Source organism: Xyrauchen texanus, chromosome 7, assembly GCF_025860055.1.
Source record: "Xyrauchen texanus isolate HMW12.3.18 chromosome 7, RBS_HiC_50CHRs, whole genome shotgun sequence".
Lineage (NCBI taxonomy): Eukaryota > Metazoa > Chordata > Actinopteri > Cypriniformes > Catostomidae > Xyrauchen > Xyrauchen texanus.
Window position 1 is genome coordinate 13,488,422 of NC_068282.1, and position 18,885 is coordinate 13,507,306.

At 38.4% G+C, this 18,885-nt stretch overlaps 1 protein-coding gene across 7 annotated transcripts in view; it reads right to left on the bottom strand.

The window, feature by feature from the left end:
• Positions 1-18,885, bottom strand: part of LOC127646194 (E3 ubiquitin-protein ligase RAD18-like) — a 104,109-nt gene that overhangs the window by 57,372 nt on the left and 27,852 nt on the right. For all 7 annotated transcript variants that reach the window (XM_052129689.1, XM_052129690.1, XM_052129691.1 and 4 more), the window contains exons 7-9: positions 7,593-7,774; positions 6,066-6,136; positions 5,681-5,741 (exon numbers count right to left, since the gene is read on the bottom strand). In XM_052129689.1, coding sequence (XP_051985649.1) covers positions 5,681-5,741; positions 6,066-6,136; positions 7,593-7,774 — 314 coding nt within the window. The remainder of the gene's footprint in view (positions 1-5,680; positions 5,742-6,065; positions 6,137-7,592; positions 7,775-18,885) is intronic.

Consider the following 18,885-nt stretch of genomic DNA (forward strand, 5'->3'; position numbering starts at 1 on the left):
CCCACATACCTGAGATCAGAGATGATCTTACTATCAGTTTAAGAGGTTAATCGAATTTGCTGTTTGTTAACTATAAATGAACACAAGAGCTATTATGTTGTATTTAGTTAATGCTGAACAGGTTAGCTTTTTAAATTAAATATGCTATAAGTTGAAAATTCTCATTTTCTTCAATCATTTAATTATTAGAACACCTAAAATATGTTGCTTGTAAGTGTTTGCTTCAGCCAGAGGAAGGCATGGTACAAGTGTATGTGTGCACATGATCAAGATGGCACCACCTCTGCCTCATTTTGAGCCAGGAAAAACCCTGTCTTAAGGTCAATATTAGGTCAAATATGACAAAGAAGAAGCAGCTTTCTCTAGAAACTCAGTCAATCATTGATTTGAGGAATGAAGGCTATACAATGCTAGAAATTGCCAAAAAGCTAGAATGCCAAGGATCTGCAAAGCTGGCATTGCTGCACATGGAGTATTTTTTGATGAGAACACATTGTAGTTTAAGAAGTTCTGAAAGAAAGAAAAAAAAAGAAAAAATCAAATTGTAATAGTAATTTTTCACATTATTAATGTCCTGACTATACATTATGATCAGTTGAATGCCACTTTGATGAATAAAAGTACCAATTTCTTTCCATAAGAGCAAAAGCTGTACATTATTCCTAACTTTTGGCTGCCAGTGTAAATATTGCTGTTTATAACGTAAAATGGGATTGGAATCATAACGATATGGTTCTGTTGAAAATTGTTACAGCACTTTGAGGGAAAAAAAATAATACAAAAATGTATTCAATTATTAGTAGGAAGCCTGCTGTATGTTTTCCTGTCAAGATTTAAAAGAACCCGAATCATGAGTCATTCGTTCAGGAATTATACTGCACTAGTCACCATACATGTTTTAAGTTGCTGATTTAGTAGCAGTGTTGCAGTGCCACAGAATGGTAGTGCAGGAAACACTGTCAAAGTATTTTAGCATGGTTAGCATCTGCATCAGCAGAAGGATGCACATTCGAGAACCATTAATGGAACAGAAAGACATGAAAATCATTCAGTTAAGTTAATTTTTTTTAATAGAACCAGTTCTAAACAAATTTAGGTTATCGGTTCCCAATCGTAATTGTTATATTGGTGCATATAAATGCTAATGTTTAAATATCATGCTTCCTTGTGTTCATTTAGTGAAAACAGTGTGAAAAACATGCCTTGATTATTAAGAACTAAATTTTTTCTGTATTTCCCATCATTTTGAATTTACTTGACAACAATTAAAAAGTCAGCCTTTCAAGCCATATCAAAACAAAAACAAATGTGATATATGCTGGATATCATCAAAGGATGAAAAATATAGGTTTTTTTTTTTTTTTCATTTTAATCCCTTGAAGATAAACAAGCCCTCTCTCCTGTAGTCCAAACAGTGGAAAGTGTTTCTGTAAAGCTTGGAGCACTTTGTCAGATTTTTTTAGGCCTTAGTATTTTGAGTCGTGTCACTCTCACTCCTGCTCACTCTATCACACACATTTGTACTGTCAGCTGCTAAGGCCAAACACAAACTACAAGACAAGGTTGCCGCCCTGCACACATTTAAAGACTGTTGGTGTGCACTTTACACAACTAACACAAACTCAGATGTTACTTCTCACTTAAACTTAAATCACATAGCAAAGCAAGAACTGATTCTTGACAACATGGAGTACAGGGTTATGAAAAAGTATTTGCCCCATCCTGATTTCTTCTGTTTTTATGTATATCTCATACTAAATGGTTTAAAAAATTCAAACAAAACCTACAGCAAAACATACACACATACATTCAAACATGAAACAAAGGCTGTTAACACAAAATACTTTTTTATTAATTATATTAGTTATTTTTTGAAGCCAAGTTATCCAGTACCAACTGTCAATTTGACAATTTGCCCCCTTATTTACTAAATCCCCAAATCTATGAAACTGCATTAATAAAGGGGTTCAACTGGACTAGACATACCCAGGCCAGATTTCTGCCAGCCCTATTCAATCAAATCAACACCTAAATATAACTTTTTCAGCAGAATGAAGCTGGCTAAAAGGTCTCACCCAGTAGCACACTATGCCAAGGTCAAGAGAAATTCCAGAAACGATGAGGAAAAAAAGGTGATTTAAATACATCAGTCTGAGAAGGGTTACAAAAATATTTCAAAGGCTCTGGGACTCCAAAGAACCACAGTGAGTGCAATTATCTCCAAATGGAGAAAACTTAGTACAGTAGTGAACCTTCCCAGACGTGGCCAACCTTCCAAAATTACTCCAAGAGCACAGCGACAACTCATCCAGAAAGTAAAAACAAAAAGCCAAGGACAACCTCCAAAGAACTGCAGGCCCCTCTCACATCAAAAAGGGCACTGTTCATGAATCCACTATAAGAAAGACACTGGCCAAAAATGGCATCCATGGAAAGGCGAAAACCACAGCTAACCCAGAAGAACATTAAGGCTCCTCTGAATTTTGCCAAAACACACCTTGATGATCCTCAAAACTTAGATCATGTCTAGAATGTTCTGTGGACTAATGAGTCAAAAGTGGAACTGTTTGGAAGACAGTGGTAATCAAATCAAAATCACTTTATTGTCACTCAACCATATACACAAGTGCAACAGTGGGTGAAAGTCTTTGGTGCAGTTCTGAGCAACATAGCAGTCATGACAGTGATGAGACATTTACATATCTAATATACACATAATTACACACAACACAATATACAAATAAAAATATACAATGTACAGTATACAACACACACAATATCGAATACACATACACACAATATAGGATACACAGAATACAAAATAGTACATATAAAATATATAGTAAGTTGTATTGTGCTGTATTGACATTCAGGCTGTCGTTTGATAGTCAGTTGCCAGTGTGTTGTTAAGAGAGAATTTCATTTATGACAGTCCAGTGTGTGATTAATAAAGTGCAGTGCTGATTGTTGATCGTGAGAGATCAAGAGTTAAAAAATCTGATTGCTTGGGGGAAGAAGCTGTCATGAAGTCGGCTGGTGCGGTTCCTGTTGCTGCAATACCGCCTACCTGATGGTAGCAGTGAGAGCAGCCCATGGCTTGGGTGGCTGGAGTCTCTGAAGATCCTCTAAGCTTTTTTTTCACACACCACCTAGTATAGATGTCCTGGAGGGAGGGAAGCTCAACTCCGACGATGATGTGTCTGGCAGTTTGCACCACCTAATTTGCAGGGCTTTGCAGTTGAGGGCAGTGCTATTGCCGTACCAGGCAGGGATGCTCTATACAGTGCTGGTATAGAACCATGTGAGGATGTGGAGGTTCATTCTAAAGTTCCTCAGCTCTCTCAGGAATAAGAGGTGCTGGTGAGCCTTCTTCACAATGGCCTCAGTGTGGATGGACCATGTGAGTTCCTCAATGATGTGGACACAGAGGAATTGATGGTGATGGGGCTGTGTTCTCTGTCTTTTCTCTAGAAGTCCACCACAAGCTCCTTGGTCTTACTGGCATTGAGGGAGAGGTTGTGCTCCTGACACCAGCATGTCAGAGTGTACAGCACCTCTCTGTTTCATCATTGTCAGTGGTCAGACCTACCACTGTTGTATCGTCAGCAAACTTAATGATGGCATTGGAGCTATGTGTTGTCACACAGTCATGTGTGCACAGGGAATTCAGGAGTGGGCTAAGATCACAGCCCTGTGGGGCTCCAGTGTTGAGGATCAGTGATGAGAGGTTGCTGTCCATTCGAACCACCTGGCGTCTACCTGACAGAAATTCCAGGATCCAGCTGCACAGCAAGATGTTTAAGCCCAGAGCCCGGAGTTTTACAAACTTGGAGGGAACTATGGTGTTGAATGCTGAGCTGTAGTGGATCATTACTTTGGTACTGTTACATCAGGCATAAATCAAACACAGAATTCCACAAAAAGAACATCATATCTACGGTCAAGCATGGTGGTGGTAGAGTGATGGTGTGGGGATGCTTTGCTGCTTCAGGGCAACGGCGACTTGCAATATTTGAGGTAAACATGAATTCTGCTCTCTACCAGAAAATCATAAAGGAGAATGTCCGTTCATAGGCCCATGAGTTGAAGCTCAAGCGCAACTGGATTATTCAGCAAGACAATGATCCAAAGCATAGGAGTAATTCCATCACTGAATGGCACAAAAGAAACTAAACTAAAGTTTTGGAGTGGTCAAGTCAAGTCAAATCCTGACTTGAACTCAATAGAGATGCTGTGGCAGGACCTTAAATGGGCAGTTCATGCTCGATAACTCTAGCCAAAATTCCACCAAAGAGTTGTGAAAGACTGAATTCGTTATCAGAAATGTTTGGTTGCAGTCGTTGCTGCTAAAGGTGGCACAACCAGCTAATAAGTAAAAGGGGGCAGTTAATTTTTCACAAGGGTGACATGTGTGTTGGGTAACATTTTTGCTTCAATAAAAAAAATATATATTTGAAAAGTGTATTTTGTGTTTGTGTAAATCTATAACACATTGCCTTTGTTTTAATGTTATATCTTGTTATGAAAATACAGAAAAACAGAAGAAATAATGAGGGGGCAAATCATTTTCACATAACCGTAAGGGCTTGCAGATATTTTTCACTGATTTGCATAGAAAAGGAGAAAGAGCCGAAAAATAGGGATGAGTGATTGGGCAGACAGGAGCAGCAGTTTGATAAGAGTATTTTTTTAATGCTTCACTCTATTCTTATTCTCTTTTGCAATTTCATTGGCAGTTGCTCAGTGCTGCTCTCGCTAGTCAGGATAGTGGTCACACATGAAACTATTGTGTCTGTGCAAACTAGAAGAGTGTCTGCAACACATTTTGGGGCTTTTGTCGCATAGAAAGACAACTAACTTCAAGAGTGTGAAGTGTGTACTTGGCTATAGTTATCTTGGAGGTGGTTAGTGTGAAGGTTTCTGGAAATCAATGTTGAGTTGATTGAGAACAACAGTGGATAACTGAAAAAAGATTACGCGTGTTATAATTGTCAGGAGAGACAAACCAAATGAACATGCGCAGCTTCAGTCATGCCTTGCCTAAATCTGTATTTAGTGTAAAATCTCTGCAGCAAAGAATTTAACAGTCATAGTACAAAATGCAAGAAGACGATACATGGGGTGGAATAGGAAATTGCAAATGCCTTTACAGAGGACATTGATGAAACATTGGTGCAACATTAAAATAGAAAATAAGAAAAGGGAATTCTGTTGATTACGATCATAGCTGTGCACTCACACTGACTTCTATTTCCTGTTTAAAATGAAAAATGTGTGATTTTTGCCATTGCCGATTTTTGAAAATACTTTCATCTCCCAGTTTAATGTGCAGAGACAATTGTGAGAAAGTAATTTATAGAATGTAGGAACTGTTGCTGGCCCAGACTGAAAATCACAGAGAAAGAATATCTGCAGACTGCTTGATCTGATGCTTACATCTGAAAATTACAAGCATGGTCAACCTTGAGATAAGGGTGTGTTGTGAATGTTATTAAGTATGTACTGTATATCAAGTAGATCTTTTTATTTCATAATGCATAGGGCAAGCAAGAGAATGAAACTGACCCTGCTGTGGCATCACTAACATAATTTTCATCAGTGCAAGGATATGACCATATGTCCTCTAAACTGACAAGTCTCATTCTCTATTCAATGTCAGCTTTTATAAGCCATGACTTACTGTATACTGAGTGCAACTCCTCAATTTCATCAGCCGTTTGATTCTTCGTTGTGACGATTGCCTGTCAAACACAACACATGAAACAAAAAATATGAATCTCAAATTAACACGGTAATTTAGTACAATTCATTTAAAAAAGTTAGACAAAAAACAATATGTAAATTCCCTACCAAGAAATGTTCCTATAATTTTAGCGATTCAAACTAGTATCATGTAATGAATTCAATTGAGTTTTAAATCAATTGACACACCTAAAAAAATCTATAATCTAACTTTTAAGAGAAACATCAGAATCAAGATTAATGCTTGTATAATATTTCCTTATACACAAATAACAGGACGTAAAAAAGACGACACAAAATTAGTAGTCAAAGGTAGTACGTACAGGTTTCCGCTTGCAGTCCAACTGCTTCCTCATCCTCTCATTGTTTTCAACTTCTTTAGCGATCTCTTCAGCTGTTAGCAAGAGAAGCAGTTACATTACAACCAACATTTACTGATGAAAACTTTATGACCAACATATAAACAAAACTACATTTCAAAAATAGGCATGTAATGATACACAAATTCCATGATACTATACGAAGCAGAAGCCTCATGATGTGATATGATTATTGAAGAAATTTTTTTTTGCCCAAAACATTTTTAAAGTAACAAGCAACAGCACTGCATTTATTAGTAGTTGTTAAGAGAAAAACTCAGTTTTTATGTTTTTCATGAGAAAAATGTGTTATTCTACATTCAAGTAATTTGAATTTGAATAGCACTTTTCACAATGTACAACATTTCAAACTTTGTAGAAAATCATGCCTTAAAATCTTAAAGTAAGCTAATGGTGACCGTGGCGTAAGATAAAAAAAAACAATTAAATAGTAGAGGGAAAAAAAAAACTAGAGGAACCTGAACTCTGTCTTCGTGTTATATGTAAAACCCCAAATCCGAAAAAGATTTTGACATCAAAAGCAGAGTTATAAGTTATGTAAAATCGCAGAATTCTTACATTGTTTTTTTAATTAGCTGGTTTTTGAGAGTTGTGGGCTTCTTGCTCCGTGTCAGTTGGGAGAGGCTGGCTGTTAATTGCAACTTGCTGCTGCTGTTTCTGCCTCGCAAATCCACAGATTTGCACAGTGATGTCGGCGTAAATAAAACTAAATGTTTGATGTAAAGTAGCGCATAACACAGTTTTATATATATATATATATATATATATTATTTTTTTTTAGAGGTTTTGTAAACGTGAAATGCTTTTTAATGTATGTAAAAAATGTCTCCCGATACTAGAGACAGACCAATAATCAAATTTACAGATATTGTTTAATACTGATATCCAGTATTTCACAGTTTTCCAATTAATCGATACAGTTTCCTTAATATTGGGTCACTGATAAATGGTCAAATCTTATTCAAAATATAAGTTTAAAAATATTCCAGTTTTTCACTGACTAAAAATTATTTTGTTAACAATAATATTGTTATTATTCTTCAAATAGTTATAATGAATATTCTTTTTAGTGTCATAATCTAATGCTTATTTAGTTATTCTAGTTATAATGCACAATAACAATTAAAAGTCAGTCCTATATATTCGTTATCTGACACTTAAAATTTTAATAATTGGGGTCACACTTTATATTAATTGTCTTTAAATTCTATTTACCAACAATAAAATACATACAATACAATGTACTTATTGTGTAACTAAAAGTTGTTCTGCAAAATTCCCACAATAATAACATTTGCTGCTACTGAGGTTGAGGTACAAATAGGTTTAGGGGTAGGGTTTAGATAAGGGTTTAAGGTAAAGGTTGGGGTAGGGTTAGTTTTAAGATTAGGGGTTAAGGTTAACAGCGTAACAACAGAATGCAGATACTTTTAATATACACCATCCTTTCACATACTTTATAATTCATACCTGATTTGGGGTTGAGTGAGTCACACTGTGCGTTATAGATTTGAGTGAATTCTTGATGCCGTCGGATGAGCTGATCTCTGCTGCCCTGAGCGGACATGTGGCATTCTTTAAGCATCTTCTTCAGCTTTGGAACACTAATGAGGGTGTACAACAGCTTAGGCATCGCCTTACGCCGCCTACAACTGAAACACAGACACAAACGCAGGGCACATGGTCATTTACAGACAAACGATAAAAAAATAAAAAATACATTACTTGCCTTAAACGATTTCCCCATAATTAAAGATTTTCATTGCTCATTTATAGAAGTAATCGAATGTCATTAACAAACAAATAAACTCTAGCAATAATACTTCAAAACACAGAGGACTCCAAACAGGCCTACCATGTGAACAAAGTCAAATTTTGTTTAACTATAATGGAGGTAAATATGATTAAGAAATTTGAGAATTCAAAATTTCCTCTATATAACTTTTAAGTCCACAGTAATTGAATGCATTTATGTTGAGCATAAACAATTTAATTTAAATCAACGTGTGAATTGCAAATTGCGATTGTGACTTAAAAATATTGTATCATACAATACAACGCTCACAATACAATACCATATGTATCGTATGATACATAAACATATTATAGTGTATAGTCTCCTCCCAGGAGAGGTGGCACTGAACGCTCACAGGAAAACAGAGCAACACACTTACAGTACATAGGCAAGAAGATAATATATTTATTATCTGCTTTTGACTTTGACAGCTTTGAGAGAACACTTGCGCAGAAGTTATAAGCCAGTAAAAACGCCAGTAAAATGTACATGCAAAGTGAAACAGGCAGTGCTGTTAAGTTACTTGGAGCTCTGTTTTTTTGTTGCCAATGTAAGACACTTTTGTAGCATTTAAAAGACATTTACGTTGAATACTTGCAAGTTGAGCAAAACATATGTGGTTACTCGTATCGTGAAACGTGTGTATTGTTACATGCCTAATTGTGACATGCAGCGCAAACTACAACTCTAGTTTCAGACAACTGCCATGTTGTGCCCACAGCTTGGATGATAACTTCAGCTTATTCAATTAAATCGATCTATGATTAATTATTACCACCCCTAACTCCACCAAATTTATGGACATTTTTAGCTCAAACCACACATTTTCAATTGGTTTGAAGTCTGGGCTTTGAATTCCCCAGTACAGAACACTAACTTGGCCTGCTGGGAAATAATGCTCTAAATAATATAAATGCTGACTGAAACAGGTTCTCCTCAAAGATTTGCATGTATTTGGCTCAAACCATTTGCCCATGATGCCAACAAGCTTTATAGTGCAACACTGCCACAATCACGCTTGACGCCAGGGATGGTGTTACCAAGTGTTGCGCTGAGTGTGGTTTGTAGTAAGCATTAGCCCTTTGCCAAAGAGCTCAGGTTAAAGGTGGTCTTCCAAAACATTTCAGGTTTTGTCGCATGGCTTCTAGCAAACAGGACATGACTTAAAGCTGGCCTTTCTCTTAAGTGGCTTCCATCTTAAAAGTGGATCTCAAGTGTCGAAGAGCCAAATAGCTGTGCAACTGTGTCATTGTTTTGCTGGTCTCTAGGTGAATTCAGTTGCTGAATTTGTTAGGACAGTATGATTTTTGTGGTGTTTGAAGCTCCATGTTTATTCAATTTAGCTTCAGCTGACTTAATGATACAAGAATGGTTCAAAGCATTCTGAATCTTCTTGTAAACATCACAACTTAATCTAGAAGTATAATGAGTGGCTCCTTGGTCTTCGTGATGGCAGGAACAGTCCGATCTGCTATTTTAGTTGAGACTCACAATGTCATTGATATTTGGTTTTCAATTAAATTAAACCAAGTAATTACCCAATGCAAGTTGTTAAAAGAAATTACTTTAGGGGAATGCTTATCAATTAAGCAAGTATGTGAGTTATACACCGATCAGCCACAACATAAAAACCACCTGCCTCATATTGCGTAGGCCCCCCCTCATGCGGCCAAAACAGCATGTGTAAAAGAAAGACAGATAGATAGATAGATAGATAGATAGATAGAGAGAGAGAGAGAGAGAGAGAGAGAGGGAGGAGTGAGTGTGTGTGTATGTGTTAGTGAAGGCATCGGCTCAGGAGGCAGATTAAAGATCTGCAAAGATGAACACCTGGACAAAGATGACCCTCTGCTTACCATCACATACTACAACAAAGGAAAGGTCCTGGTCCAAGGGAGTGAAACAAACCCGGAGTCTTTTGAAGAGGTATTCTTTCTGTTGAAAGCTAAAGTGAACACCAAGAGGGTAAATGTCCCCTCTGACAGTGAAGATGATGAGAGTCCAGCAGAGAAACCAAACACCTTGTCTATCTCTGCCCCTCCCACACCTGCCAGCCTTATCAACCAGCTAAAGGAGAGTATGGCCCTGCTAGAGATTGACTTTGCTGAATTCAAAGAGCAGGCCCAGGCCAAATGACCTGCAGAGGCTCCGTAAGGACACTGCAGAGGTGGTGAAAAAGATGGTGGAGCATGCCAGTAAGGAGTTCCCTGACACCCGCATTGTGGTCTCCACCCTGCTGCCTAGGACAGACAGCCCTCGCCATGTCATCCATGATATTAATATGGATATCAGAAGAGGATATGCCACCCTACCAAATGTCCACCTGGCTCTCCACCCAACAATTGGCACCTGGGACCTTTATGATGGACTCCATCTACACAAAGAGAGGGTAAAAATATTTGCAAAAACCCTCAAAGACATGGCCCTGGGATGCAGTCCTTCCACACCCTCCTTAACTAAGAGCCTTAGAGGCCATCCTCCTCCATATCACTGGCCCAGGATAATTCCCCCTGCAATGAGGAGAGACAACAGTTCAGCCTGGACTGCCCACCACCTCACTAATGTGAAGTCCAACCAGAGGAGGCAACCTTCCCCCACCTCAACCCCTACCAACCAGCCCCCTTTACAGCATCAGAGTTATATAGCAGCACCTGCCCCCTGCCCACCCGCAGCAGCAGATATGCTGCAGCACCTGCCCCTGGGCCCCCTGCCCACCCACAGCATCAGAGTTATATAGCAGCACCTGCCCCCTGCCCACCCGCAGCAGCAGATATGCTGCAGCACCTGCCCCTGGGCCCCCTGCCCACCCACAGCAGCAGAGTTATGCTGCAGCTGTAGCCCAGACTACTGCCATTAATTGCCCAGACTACTGCTCGAATATTCAGGGTCTCCGCTCCTCAACTTTTGAAGGGTAGACACCCTGAATTCATCCAATCTATCAAAGATGTTGATGTAATTGTGTTAGTAGAAACATGGTGTCAAAATGCTCAGCTCACTCACTGTCCTCCAGGGTATAATGAAGTCATGGTGCCCTTTATAAAACTGAATAACATACGTAAGGGCAGAACATCAGGGGGGTATCTTGGTGTGGTATAAAGAAGATCTTTGTCATCAGATCTTACCAATAAAAAAGGGTTAATCACACATTTGTCTGAGATTAGATAAAACCCTGGGCATAACTGACAGGGATCTATATCTCTGTGCTATTTATATACCCCCAGTAGAGTCTTCAAATTTCGGAAAAAAAAACTTGACACCCTCCATTGAGAAATAGCCCATTACTAGGCCCAGGGAAATGTGCTTCTTACTGGAGATCTGAATGGACGAACAGGAATTGAACATGACATCATTGACCCACATGGCAACAATCATGTGTTTGGTCTGTCTCCCCTGTTTACCACACCAACCATCCCTCAACCGGAACAACCTTGACTCTGCAGTAAATCAAAGTGGCAGGGAGCTTTAGGCCTGTATATAGTTAATGGTAGGCTCAGAGGGGACTCGTTAGGCAGATTCACATACTCGTCAGCTCTTAGTTCTAGTGTAGTAGACTATGCAATCACTGACATGGACCCCTCCACAATCAGTGCATTCACTGTCAGACAGCAATCGCCCCTTTCAGACCACAACCAAATAAATGTGTTCTTCAAATTATCAGGTCAAATTAGTGACACAAAAAGGGAACCCAGTAAACTGTATAAAGTACATCCTACTTACAGATGGGCCCCAGACAGTGGAGACAAATTCATCATGGCCTTGAACGCACATGATCTGATAAATGACATATGGATACATGACCAAAACCAATATGTCCCAACTAGAGATGGTGTAAACAAGGCCACTGAGGACATTAACATATTTCATAAGGCAGCTACATTACGCATTAGTTACAATAACATTTTTTATAAATATAAACATACAATTAGAAACAAAAAACTAAATTATACCCACAAGAAACCTGAAGATATTGAGGACGCCCTTAATCAAAATCAATTCTGGGATATGTGGAACAACTTCAACAGAAAGGAACCATTACATGCATTACCCATCCAAAATGGTGGCGTCTGGAGAGCCCATTTTGAAAGTCTGTACAAAGACATACCAATAAATGAAATTAATCCAGATCAAAGCATTATAAAAGATAAACTCCAAAAATGTGAATAAACAATTAAAAACAACCAAAACCCCCTTGATTTACTATTTACTTGGGAAGAATTGACCACCCATATAAATTGTCTCCCTGGCCAAAGAAAGCTTGTGGTCCAGACAGCATCCGAAATGAAATGCTCAAATGCAGCACCCCACAGATGCAGAGGGCATCTGTGGGGTGCTGCATTTGAAGTTGAAGTTGTTCAACATTGTAATACAGTCAGGATGTTTTCCTGACCTCTGGTGCAAAGGACTCATTTCCCCCATTTATAAGAGCGGGGACAAATTAGACCCTAAAAACTACCGTGGCATCTGTGTAAGCAGTTGTCTAGGTAAGCTATTCAGCAGTATTCTTAACAAAAGAATACTTAATTTCCTTGACAAACGCTCCATCTTTTGTAAAAATCTAATTGAAGTCTATATTATAGACTTCTGCATTGTGGTATAGGTGGCAAAATATATGATCTGATTAAATCAATATTATTCGAAAAACAAGTGTGCTGTTAAAACTGGAGACAAACAAACTGAATTCTTCACCCAGAGAAGAGGTATCCACATTAGGGTTGCAATTAAAGTCCAACTTTATGTATATATAAATGAACTTGCTGTTCAGTTGGATCAATGTGCCCCCCAGATGGAGAGGTGAAGTATCTGCTTTATGCTGACGACCTTGTGCTGCTGACGACCTTGTGCTGCTGACGACCTTGTGCTGCTGACGACCTTGTGCTGCTGACGACCTTGTGCTACTGACGACCTTGTGCTACTGACGACCTTGTGCTACTGACTCCTACTGAACAAGGACTACAGCTGCAGCTGGACATAGTCGAAAAATACTGTCAAGACTGGGCTCTAACAGTAAACATGAAGAAAACTAAATGTCGTGATTTTTCAGAAACGGCCCAAGTGTCAAGAAAACAAATACCAGTTTAATATAAATAATCATATAAATGAAGTTAGTTTCAACGTGGCAGTGAATGCATTCAAAGAAAAAGCTTGAAGGGCCCTAAATGCAAATAAGAGAACATTTTATAATCTCCAAATTCCAATTAAAATCTGGCTGAAAATATTTGATAGTGTCATCCAGCCTATTGCGCTGTATGGTAGTGAAGTGTGGGGTCCACTCCGTCATCACAGCTATACACGATGGGACAAAAACCCAACAGAATCTTTACATGCAGAATTCTGCAGATACATCTTACGTGTACACAGAAATACACCAACAAATCATGTAGAGCAGAATTAGGTAGATACCCACTGATAATTAGCATTCAAAAGAGAGCACTTAAACTCTTCATTCACCTTAAATCCAGCCCCCGAGACACCATTCAATCCAAAGCCCTCCAAATCCAAGAGCTGAGCCCAGAAATGAGTCCCCTACATCAGTTGGTGCTGAGACTAATTGTCCCCCCACAAACACACTTTGACCAGTCTCACATCAACACTGTTTTCCAAACACCAATCAGAGTAAACCAAATTATATCACAATGCAAAGAAACCTATTTGGAACATTGGAAAGAAGAAACTAAAAGCCAAAGTCGATTAGAATGTTATCTGGCCCTAAACAGAGACTATGTGTTGGCAAAATATATCTTTACTGTCAGAGATAGAAAACAGAGACAGACCCTAACCAAGTACAGGCTCAGTGACCACAACTGAAACAGGAATACACAAAAAATCATGGCAACCAAAAGATAACAGAATATGTGCTCACTGTTGGACAGGTGAGGTCGAGACAGAAATGCACTTCCTCCTAAAATGTGAAACATTCACAGAAATAAGGAATGTTTACTTAAACAAGTTTAACTCTGAAACTTCAGAATTTAAAGACCTAAATGACCTCTTAAAATTACAAATACTCCTAGGAGAAGGGGACAGGGCACATCTTGCTGCCCAATATGTATCAGCATGCCACAACCTGAGGGACATTGAAAGATCTGGACCAACACACACACACAATGTGATGTGGTCAAATGAATAATAATAATTTATATATTGCTGTTATTTATATATTACATTTTATACTGTCCAACTGTACAGAGAGAGAGAGATATTTGGATTGTCTTGAACGAGTGTTTTAACAGTCATAAACAAAACATGTAAATATTCTTTACAAATCTATTAATGACTCCAGGTACATTTCTATACTATGTTACAGCCTTATTCCAAAATTGATTAAATTCATTATTTTCCTCAATTTCCTAAAAACAATATTTGCTATTGTTTCCTACAAACAATACCCCATAATGACAACGTGAAATTAGTTTGTTTGAAATCTTTGCAAATTTATTAAATATAAAAAAACAGGGCAAAAAAAACACATGTATATAAGTATTCACAGCCTTTGCCATGACACTCAAAATTGAGCTCCGGTGCATCCTGTTTCCACTGATCATCCTTGAGATGTTTCTACAACTTGATTGGAAATTCAGTTGATTGGACATGATTTGCAAAGGCACACACCTGTCTATATAAGGTCCCACAGTTAACAGTGCATGTCAGAGCACAAACCAAGCCATGAATTCCAAGGAATTGTCTGCAGACCTCCGAGACAGGATTGTATCGAGGCACAGATCTGGGGAAGGGTAGACAAATTTCTACAGCATTGAAGGTCCCAATGAGCACAGTGGCCTCCATCATCTGTAAATGGAAGTTTGGAACCACCAGGACTCTTCCTAGAGCTGGCCGCCCGGCCAAACTGAGACTGGCGGAGAGACTTGGTCACCTGCCTTAGTCAGTGAATGTCCTTGAGTGACCCAGCCAGAGCCCAGACTTGAACCCGACTGAACATCTCTGGAGAGATCTGATAATGGCTGTGCACAGACGCTCCCCATCCAACCTGATGGAGCTTGAGAGGTCTTGCAAAAAAGAATGGGAGAAACTGCCAAAAAATAGATGTGCCAAGCTTGTATCGTCATACAGAAAAAGAATTGAGGCTGTAATTGGTGCCAAAGGTGATTCAACAAAGTCTTGAGCAAAGGCTCTGAAAACTTTTGTACATGTGATTTTTTTCATTTTATATTTTTTATAAATTTGCAAAGATTTCAAACAAACTTCTTTCACGTTGTCATTATGGGGTATTGTTCGAAGAATTTTGAGGGAAATAATTAATCTAAACAATTTTGGAATAAGGCTGTAACATAAAATAATTTGGAAAAAGTGAAGCGCTGTGAATAATTTCCGGAAGCACTGCATTTTTAGTATTTGATACGGATGTCATAAAATATTGATATATCGATTATTGATCAGTACAATATTTTATCAATACATTTTATGGCATGGATATATTACCATCAGCCAACGTTTAAATTAGAAGCCTAATTTGTGTGCTTTCTATTCATTGCCATGCAGCTGCATTCCATAAAATTTACTGAAGCCGGTTGAGGCATATCACACATACACATTACGAGTTGATGGCAGTCCAAAGTTACAAAGGATTCTGTACTTCTTCAAGAATTAATAAAGTGACATTGAAGAGTTAGCAGGTTAGTGTATGATACTGGTGTCACTGTACAAACGGAATGATTAGAAATGTTTATTATGCCTTTCCCCTTGCATGTAGCATTGAACAGGTCTTTCATTCAAGCAGTCAAACCACAACAAGACATACTTGTAACTGAAAATACATTGTGTAGGCTCTATGAAAGATATGTATACACAATGCAGTGATGAGCCAAAACATTAATCCACTCACAGGTGAAGCTATTAACATTGCTCATCTCTTAACAAGGCCACATGTCAAGGTCTGGGTATATTAGATTGTAAGCAAACAATCAATTCTCGTAGTCAACGTATTGAATGCAGGTGAAATGGGCAGGAGTAAAGACCTGCGTGACTTTGCCATGGGTCAAATTGTTATGGTCAGATGACAGGGTCAAAGCATCTCTGAAAATGCAAGGCTTACCTACCGACAGTGGTCCAAACAAGGACGAACTATAAACCGGCGAGAGGGTGTTGGGAGCCCAAGGCTCATTGATGCGCTAGGGCAAAGTCTATCCCATCTGGTCCAAACCGACAGAAGGTCTACTGTGGCACAGAAAGTTTTCATGATTTAAGTAGGGCTGGGATAAACGATTATTTTTTAAACGATTAATCTAGCGATTATTTTTCCAATGCATCGATTAATCTAACGATTCATTTTTCCAGTCCGATTCGATTATCTCCCCATTAATTGACTAATAGCAATTTATACATGTTGATTTACATATCTCAATAAAACAAATTAATTCCTTAACATTGCAATATATGTTTATTGCTCTTAAAATTCTATACAAGTGCAAAGTGCAAAGTAATGCATTCTTAGTCAGAGGTAGCATTCAATAAAACCTTGAAGCCTTGAAAACACATAGACCTAGCTTACTGAAAAAAGTGCATCTTGTAATTCTTCTTTCAGATTAAAATAACAACAACTTGATGTCTAGCATTCAATAAAAAAATAAAAAGGTCACCCAAAATACTTGTTTAGAGCAATTGAAAGAATACAGTAACCAATGTAAACTTGAGGGCTTTAAGCTAATACAGAAGTGCTTTTCCAACAAAAAATAAAAATTAACAACGACAGTGGGAGCCAGCAGCCTGTCATGGCGTCCTTCCTGAACCAACAGAATTGAACATTTATGTTGAAAACACATAGTCCTAGTTTACTGAAAAAAGTGCATCTTTTAATTCTTCATTCACATAAAAATAACAACAACATATAGTAGTAATACACTCTGCCACTCACCTTTTTCTTAAACTCAAAAATAAAATAAAAAATAAAAGTAAAAGTGTAAAAGAGCAAAATAATGCATTCTGATGTCTAGCATTCAATAAAAAAATAAAAAGGTCACCCAGCCACCCTTTCTTAGAGCTATTGAAAGAATACAGTAACTATTGTAAACTTGGGGGCTTTAAGCTAATACAGAAAGTGCTTTTCCAACAAAAAATAAATAATGAAAATAAACATTCAGAATTCAACATTTATGTTGAACATACTGAAAAAAAGCATCTTCATTCACATGCAAATAACAACTTACACTCTGACACTTTCTTTTCACCTTAAGAATACTGTGCGTGCGAGCGGCGCCTCTTCAGGTGCTGGTGCATTGCCGTGGTGCTAGAATGGAAGGTTATCTCCATTTTGCAAAGACGACATATCACAGAATTGTTTCCTTTAATGTAAAAGAATTCCCATACTTTAGAGGAACGAGTGCCTTGCACTTCTGATAGTCTGAGGAGCCACCTCAGTGTTGCTACTACACTCCGGCTCCACCATCTTTGTTTTGGGTCTGACGAATCAACGCGCATATTTTGCGTCTACGTATTTTTGGCGTCGACGTTATCGATGACATCGACGCGTTGTCCCAGCCCTAGATTTAAGGAATGTGTCCTGCTGATTTGGGGCTGCTAGATGCAGGCCTGCGGGAACACCCCTTCATGGCAATGGAATTCTCTTTTAGTAATGTATTGTCAGATAGCTCAGGACATCTTCAGGGGTCTTGTAGAGTCCATGCCTCTGCAGGTCAGTGCTGTTTTGGCACCACGCAGAGGAACAACAGCATAATATGCAGGTCATCCAGTAATGACTTGAGTAAATAATCTTTGACCTTTGATGATGTTTTGGGTCGACTTTAATGGAAAACTATGTGAGTTGAGCTCCGTGGTGCTGCAGAATTTTGAACAGCCTCCAGAGATTGGAAGCCCACGGAAACGTTTCCACACTCAGCTCTTCCAAATTTTGTCATCTATCTTCCTGTTTGTTTTGAAGCTACAGAAAAGTCAATCAAAATGGATTATGTATGCAGCACAGAAAGTATTTGTCTACAGCACCTCTTTACCATGTATAAATGCTAGTGAGGTGTTTTTTCTGTTACTCTAAATCAGGGGTCGGCAACCTATGTGGAGGGGTAATAACTGGCATGTCAGGAACGGCAAGAGAGAAGTAGGCATTTTATTTATAGAAATTCCACACCTGCATTTCAAATCTACATCTTGAAGTAATCCTTCCTCGTAATCACGCAGCGTTTTCATGAGCAGAATAGGAGGCTAAACAAAAACCTAAAACGCGACGACTGCAGTATACCCAACAGACTCGAGCAGCACGTGCAATTCATTCGCGCATAACGAGCCGGCAGCACTTCACATTTGGTTAATCACGCGAGTAAACACGCCTGCTTTGCTTCAGTCAAGCTGCATGGATGACAGCCTACATTACTTGTTTCATTTGTTTCTTTTTGGTTTCAGAACAACACATGATGTAATAAGGTAACATCACAATTAATCCTTGAGATTTCCAAACCAGCATACAGGTACACCCTCCTTAAACCATAGTCACACTAAAAAAAAACATTAAACGATTAAAAGAGAAAACCTAAATCCACATTGTGGGGTTAAAATATATTTTCAAGTCTATTCAAAAAATGTATTAAAGCTGGAAATAAAGTTATAGGATTTTGCAGGTGTGATTTACCGAAAAGGGCTAAATAGTTGATCGGCTTGTAATGCGTGAACGGCTTGCACACTCAGCGCGAGTCTCCCATTCACCTGGTGAAAACACGCTGTGTGATCATAAGGCAGGATTACATCAAGATGTCGATTGGAATGCAGGTGCTAAAAACATATATAAAATAGTTTGCTCCTCTCTAACTGTTGCTTGAATGCTAGTGATTACATGCTCACAATGACATAATATAAGAAATACTTAAGATTCCACAGAATGTCGTGATCACTAATCAAATAAGCAAATCTGTGACATAACATCTGTGACTAATGTTTTCTTACATTAAAGCACTTAAGGTGCTCTGTGAAAATTCAGTGTGTCATCAGCACAGCCATTGGAAAATA